Source organism: Delphinapterus leucas, chromosome 11 (assembly GCF_059928025.1).
Source record: "Delphinapterus leucas isolate spDelLeu-1000000601 "Yukka" chromosome 11, BTC_Dleu_Yukka2, whole genome shotgun sequence".
NCBI classification, from domain to species: Eukaryota; Metazoa; Chordata; class Mammalia; order Artiodactyla; family Monodontidae; genus Delphinapterus; species Delphinapterus leucas.
In genome coordinates, this window is record NC_143139.1 from 39,439,690 (window position 1) to 39,447,155 (window position 7,466).

The 7,466-nt window shown below is 43.8% G+C and overlaps 1 protein-coding gene across 3 annotated transcripts in view; it reads left to right on the forward strand.

Moving 5' to 3' along the window:
- Positions 1-7,466, forward strand: part of SPATS2 (spermatogenesis associated serine rich 2) — a 135,436-nt gene extending 127,970 nt beyond the window's left edge. For all 3 annotated transcript variants that reach the window (XM_030763100.2, XM_030763099.2, XM_022572254.3), the window contains 4 exons: positions 709-818; positions 3,546-3,648; positions 4,835-5,049; positions 6,229-7,466. In XM_030763100.2, the coding sequence (XP_030618960.2) occupies positions 709-818; positions 3,546-3,648; positions 4,835-5,049; positions 6,229-6,540 (740 nt within the window). In that variant the 3' untranslated portion in view covers positions 6,541-7,466. The remainder of the gene's footprint in view (positions 1-708; positions 819-3,545; positions 3,649-4,834; positions 5,050-6,228) is intronic.

Below are 7,466 nucleotides of genomic sequence, written 5' to 3' on the forward strand. Positions count from 1 at the left end.
TATTGTCTGTCATTCTTCATGGCCATACCTGAGTTACACATCTGGGAGCAAGCCAGAGAAGATGCTTCTTGAAAGGCTGTAAATAATCTAATGTCCATCATTAGGGAACTTGGTAAATAATTGTTGTATATCCACATAGTAGAATACTAGGTGGCTATTAAACAGAGTGAGGGGAATCCAATGTATAACTAAGGAATGAACTTCAAGACATAGTAAGTAAAAAGAGCGAAGGTAAAGGAGGGACCATTGTGAGGGGAAAAAAGAGAGAGAGAGATTGTATATGCAGAGAGTATAATGGAAAGTATACATAAGAAATTGTTACCAGTGGTTTCCTCTGGAAGTCAGAACTAGGAGGGACAGTTTTATTTTTCATTTTATACCCATTTATTCTAGATGTATTCTTTACCTTGTGCATATTTTTGTTTTAATTTATATGCGTCTTGATAAAAATTTTTTTAAGTGGGAAGAGGAGAAAGAGAAATGACAAGTGATGTATGAGTCTTTATGATTCATAAAAAGCATTTACCATGTAAACTGCCTTCAGAGTCCCTCAAGAAGGTGGAAACTGGACCTTTGGTATTTTCACTTTCTGGATGGGTGGGCAGCTAAGCCTTTGGCTGTCCAAGTACATACTGCAAGACCTATACTTCTAGTTCTTCCTTGTCCTATTTAGCAGACCATAAGAGTCATATTCCCTTTCCTCTACAGTGGAAATTTTGCTCAGCCGTCAGAAGAAAGCCGAACTTCTAAAGAAGATGACTGATGTGGCTGTTCGGATGTCAGAGGAGCAGTTGGTTGAGCTCAGAGCTGATATCAAGGTAGAACCTCCTTCTCCTTTCTGCCTTTCTTCTTACCCTCAGGGACTAAAGTAGCAAATCTCCGTAATTCATGGCTGTATCTAATATATTTAACTCATGATCTCCTCTTCCCAAACCTGGCCCTTTTCCTGGCCCTTTCCCTTTCTCTGTAAATGGTACTGTCCATCTATCCAGTGTCCAAGCTGGAAACCTTAGGGAATTTCTCCTTTTCCCACAGTTCAGTCTATCAGCAGACCCTGTCCCTTTGACCTTCTGCGAAATCTCGGATCTGACCTTTTCCCTTTGTCTCCACCACCACCATCATGATCAAGCTACAGTGATCTCTTGCTTGGACTTTGTGGTAGCCTCCTAACTGATTCCACTCCTCCTCTTTGCCACTGCCCTGGCCTCCCCACCCCTTCATATCTGTCCCTCACATTACAGAACCTACTTCAAACTTCCCGTTGCTTTCAGGATAGGCTATAATCCTTCACGGGCTGTAGGGCTCTGTATGGTCTGGCCCTGCTGCCGTGCTTTGCACAGCATCCCCCTTGTCCCCTCTGCTCCAGCCATACTCGCTGTCCTTTCCACAGACATACCCTGTTCCCTCCTGTGAGGGCTGCTGCACATGCTTTTCCATCTGTCCAGAACATTCTTTTCCCTCCCCCGCCACTCCCAGCACGCACCTCACTCCTGACCTCATCCTTCCTGACTTTCCTGACGTGTTCCCCCTGTTTGTGCCTTCCTAGCACACTTATAATTGTATGTGCATTTGATTAATCTGCCTTTCCCACTCGATAGTGAACTTTACAGTGACAGGAACTGCTGTGTCTCCAGTGCCCTGGCACAATGCCTTGGCGCATAGTAGGTGTTCAGTAGATAGTTAAATAGTTGGTTGGTCAATTCTGATTTTATAAGAGAAAAATGAGCAATTTGAGGTGTTGATTATATTGTAAACTGTTTATAAAGATTACTTGGATTCCACACTCAGATGTTTTAAATTCTTACATAAAGAACAGTGTTTCTGAGACTAAGATGGGAACCTGAGAGAGGTTGGGTTATTCATGGGTAGTTGTGGACACTGACATTCTAATTAATTGTTTCTAAACCGTGAACTCTATGGCCTTCTCTGCTCCTGTGCCCTAACTCTGCTCTTTCTGAACGTGTGAGATTTATTGCCATATTTAAGAGGAATACATGCTGGGGAGGCTATATAACAGCCTTTGTAAAATAAAAGCATAGATGGAAGATCATCTGAGACCTTACAGGCATCCCTTGTTACCATCCTGACCCAGTCTTTCACACAAACCTATGTCGCGTTATTATTCTCTCACTCCTTCCCCTTAGGCTATATTGGGGAGAAATAGTGAAACCAACAATGCAAGTTTTAAATTACCATTTTCTGATTAACTAAGACTATATTGCTAAATTATATAGAAAGTCTTCCTCGCACTGATGCCAGTCAGTCTCATTCAACTATCTGGGAGAAGCCAGAAACCCCTTTGGAATTAGATAAGAATTCTGGCTCTCGCGGGCTTCATCTGTTCCCCTTCCCACGTGGTTGAAGAGCTGCTAGAAATATTTCTGCAGGCTGACTAAGGATCTGTTTCTCTCCACGTTTTCAGTGTACTGAAGTGGGTGCTGTGCAATTTAAATGTCTTATTTCCAGATCATTTTATTTCCGTCATTCCTGTTATGTCTTTGGCTCAGGAAACCCTAGAATGTGTTTCAGAATTAATCTCAGACTGATATTACATGTCTGAAGCCTTTGTTATAGAGATTCTTGTGCTTTCCTAAGTCACAGTATACTCTGAAGCTTTAGGGCTTCAAGTCCCAGAGGTAATTTTTATTTCTCCTCTCCCGTTTATTGCTTCTAGGTGCATCCCGAGGATTCTGATGCACTTGATTCTACCCCTTGAAAATCCAAAGTGGAATTAGGCCACCCCCAGTTAGAGGACTGCCCTGAGTTCAGTTCTTCTGAATTATATCTAGGCCTTTAACTTTTCTTTCTTACTCTCTTGTACGTCTGAAAAAATGATTCCAGACTACCTTAGAAATTGTTTATTGAAATAGACCCCCAGAAGCACTTTATTCCTGACATGTTTCTAGCCCCACTATTTCTATAGTATAGTTAGTTTTTGACCCAAGGGGATGGTTACTTCTCAGCTCAGTCTGCTTAAAAGGATTAAATTACTTGCAGCACAAACTCTTCTCATTTGCAAAGCTGACTTTTCACATGAATGATTTTCCATCTCAAGAAATTGTTCCTATTACAAGGACTAAAAAATCCTACTTTATAAAGCGGTGAAGTGGGTTTACTAAGGAAGTTTATATTAGAGAACACCGAATCATCTATTTAAATTAAGGAATCATTGTTGTAACTTATGAGCATTTCTGCTGCCTCTGCCTGTGTATAAAATGGAACAATGGGGAGAGTAGCTAACAGTGGAGAGAAAGGTGGTCCTCCATCATGAGTTCCTTCTTTCTCCAGAGTTTCTCTTGATTTACACCTAATGACCATTAGCATTTCATAAAGCTCCCAAATGGACTTATCTTCGGGCCCTTAAGGAAAATGACTGAATTTTGTCAGTCACCCAGCATTGGTAATACGATGGCCATGTATGTAATGAACTTTGAAGCACAAAAAGAAAACAATTGAGAGTAATTGTTTCGTCTGTTTATAGCAAGCTATAAATCCCACATATATTGTTTGTCTCACCTGGAGGCTTTTCTTTGTCTTTTCTCCAGCACTTTGTTAGTGAACGTAAATATGATGAGGATCTGGGACGAGTGGCCCGATTCACCTGTGATGTAGAGACCCTAAAGAAGAACATAGATTCATTTGGACAAGGTGAGGTGCTGAGAGATTCAGGGCGCCGGAGACGGTGATGAGAAGACCACCCTCTACTAACTAGAAACTGAAGTGCCGATTGGCTTCTCCCCTGATTCTTCCTCAGTCCCTCTTGGGTTTTGGTTTGTTTGCTTGTTTTTATGAAAAGGAACTCTGAGATACTTAATAAGTCAGTGGACACAGATGCTTTGAGCTCTGAGGATAGGCATTTTCCAGCTCCCTAAATTTGCGGTCATATTTTTTCATCATTTCCTGCTGAGCTGAGAGGTGTTTGGTATATAGTATAAAGATCATGTGGCCCTGGAGTCAGACCAAGTTTGAATCCTTGCCTCTGCACTGTACATTGGGCCGCTCATTTTACTCCTTGGTGGAGATAACGATACCTGCTTTGCCTAGCGCATAATAGGTGTGTGTGGAGGCAGGGCACGGTGGTGCCTCTGTGTTGAGAGCCTGTAGCGACACATCAGTCAAACCCAGACCCCGAGCTTGGCTCCTACGTTCTTTCTGTCTCGGTGTGAAAGTGAAATAAATGTTGGACCTAGGGCAGTGATTGTGAGTTCAACATTAGCCCAGGTTTAAAGCCAAGGAAAAACATCTGTGGGGTACTTTTTAGACCGTTGAATTCTGACAAAACTTGAATTGAAAATATTAGTATTTTTCACCTAGATTGATATTTTGAATTTGGAGTTATTTTTGCAGAAAGAGCCTTGGGAAGATAGATATTTGTTGTAAAGACTAGTTCTGTTCATATGTAACTCATCTTGCCTCATTCAAATTTTTAAAAAAGAATTTGGCTTTTTATTTAACTTTTTCTTTCTTTTTGAAGTCTGTACTTTAGAATGTTCCTTGCATAGGAAAGCGAACATATGGCCCGTACTATTGTTCCTAGGCTTAGTCAGCCGCTGGAGCCAAAGCCAGGAGTTTAGGTGGTAGGAAACGCCAAGAAGTCATTAGTTGGTGGGGGGATGGGCCACTTACAAAGCGGTGGGGATTTGGCAGGAGTGGAGGAAGAGGGCAGAAGGGAGATTTTCCTTCCCGTTACCTATTTATAAGCTTATCTTTACAAATACTCAGATAGACAGTCCTTTATCCTAAATTGCTCATTGTGAGATGGAGAAATAGGGAATACGTTACCCACCATGCTCTTCTATCGTCTGACCACATATCGCTCACATTTCTGTCTCAGTGTCCCATCCAAAGAACAGCTATTCAACCAGATCTCGATGTAGCTCGGTGACATCTGTGTCTTTGAGTAGCCCGTGTGATGCCTCTGCTGCTTCCTCTTCCACCTGTGCCTCTGCTCCCAGCCTTACAAGTGCTAACAAGAAGAACTCGGCACCGGGGGAGACTCTTGCAACCACAGCAAACTCCAGTGGCCGGCCCTACCAGCCTCATCGAGAGGTAACCTAGCTTCCACACTGAGCAACTTATGAAGGAATGCTGCCAGGTGGTCACAGCTTCAACACTGACAGCTCAGTACATTACCTTCCTCTCTTTATGCCCATTCCACACCTATTTTGAATCCCTCCGGCCTCAGTTATTTCCAGAGAAAGCATTTGGTATGTATGTTCCAAATCACCAGCCAGTTTAGATTTCCTGTCGCCAAGACTGCTGACTTTCTGATGTTGGCAGTGATCCTAGCTTTGTAGGTAGTAGTATATTGCCTGGTAATTGGTCACACTGGGAGTCATGTACCCATCTTGAAGTAGAAAAGCACCACTAGAAAGTTGAAGTATAATCCATAGTTTCTTTTCCTTGGGTTGTTTTTTGTTTTGTTTTTTTTTGCGGTACGCGAGCCTCTCACTGTTGTGGCCTCTCCCGTCGCGGAGCGCAGGCTCCGGACACGCAGGCTCAGCGGCCATGGCTCACGGGCCCAGCCGTTCCGCGGCATGTGGGATCTTCCCGACCGGGGCACGAACCCGCGTCCCCTGCATCGGCAGGCGGACTCTCAACCACTGCGCCACCAGGGAAGCCCCTTTTCCTTGGTTTGAAGGAGATACATAAGAGCAGTCCAAGGCAGTGCTGTCAGTAATTCTTCAGACTGGTATTACATTGGAATTGGAGGACAAAAATAAAATCGTATGCCATACGCTTTCTGGGTTGTAATGTGAAAGGTATGGTAAGTATCACAGCAGCGTGATTTAATCTGTGGTTCACGATATACAGCAGAGTAGATCATAGTGATGTTTATTTTATTATTATTCCAGATGTTCATTATCTTTACAAATGGCTTATGATCTACAAAATTCAGACGCGTGATAAGATACTTGCCCAACTGAGGGCTTGTAACAACCTCAGAGGATGCTCTTTCCTCCTTTTCTGCCCAGCTAAAGAAAAGCTCTTCAGTGGAGAAGAGCATAGGGGTGAAAGGCAGGGGGTAAATAGTGAATGATTTATTAATTCTGATTAGTGTCTAGATTGGATTGGCTGATCAAACTCTGTGGGTTTTAAGAGAGAACTGAGTCCCAAGCCTGGGATACCGCTATTAGGCTTTCAGAATACTCCTCAAGAAACTGAACTGGAGCAAACGGGGTGCCCTAACGCCACAGTGCTCTGAACATTGTCTTCTTTTATCCTTAGGTATTGCCGGGGAACAGACGCGGAGGACAAGGCTACAGGCCACAAGGCCCAAAGTCCAATGACCCCACGAACCAAGGACGACATGACAGTGGGGGTCGTTACAGAAACAGCTCGTGGTATTCATCTGGTTCCAGGTACCAGAGCGCTCCATCCCAGGCGTCAGGAAACACTAGTGAACGGGGCCAGACTCACTCTGCAGGGACCAATGGAATTGGAGCCAGCATGGAGCCCGGCCCACCCAAGCCCTCATTCAAAAAGGGGCTCCCCCAGCGCAAACCCAGGACCTCTCAGCCTGAAGCCGTGAACTCTTGAGGGAGATTCCAGCTGGCCTGTCTCTTCTATCCCACACAATTCAACTTGGTAACTGGACTTTAGGAAACTTGTAGTTAGGTTTAATGACAGAAAGAAGTTTGCACCTTCACTTTTGATTCCATTCTAAATATTTTGGTTCTTCTCTCCTCATTTCCGCTTTACCATTTTTTTTTGGAAGGGAAGCTGTTTTTTTCCCTTGACCTTTCCCAGTGATATGGATTGATTCTGACTGTTCATTTCCCCCAGGAATCACCGGCACCTGTTGCCAGGTTGCCCAAGGGTACGCAGTGTTCTTCCCAGTACCGCAGGCCTTCAGGGGCCTGAAGAGGCCTTCCTCAGCAACCCCTGCTGTCCAGTCTTTCAGGAGGAGGTGGGTCAGGCAGCTGGTCTTGCTGCCTTTCTAGTCTAAGCAGAAGCCACACTTGCCAGTCAGGTTCCCTGTAAACAACAACGTGACCAAGGGAGGCAGTGAGGGGGTTGTGTACTGGCCTGGATTAGCCAGAGAAGGGGAAACTGAATTGGTGAAAAGGAAGGAACACTAGGAAACATTTGAGAATCTGCCTGTGCTCCCAGAACGTGCCTGAGATTGACGCTCAGATCGGGGTTTCAGCCTCTTGCTTGGCACCGTAGCTTAGCCTGCAGTTTCTTCCAAATGCCCCAGCCTTGTTTCCTATTACTTTAGACTGCAAACCAGTCTAGGGAAGTCTATGGGAAAGTAGCATTTAATTAAAGGAAAAAAAAAGTCTGTCTTCGTTTCAGTGTTTGAAGATTTTTTGTTGTTGTTCTCCCTCTTTCCTGATTCCTATTCTGACCCTGAACCAAATTTATAGCAATATAATTTGTGTTAATCTAAGGTGTTAACCATCAAAAAATTGCCTCTGTCAGTCTTTAGAGTTGAATAAATAAAAACAACTGCATAAACGGTC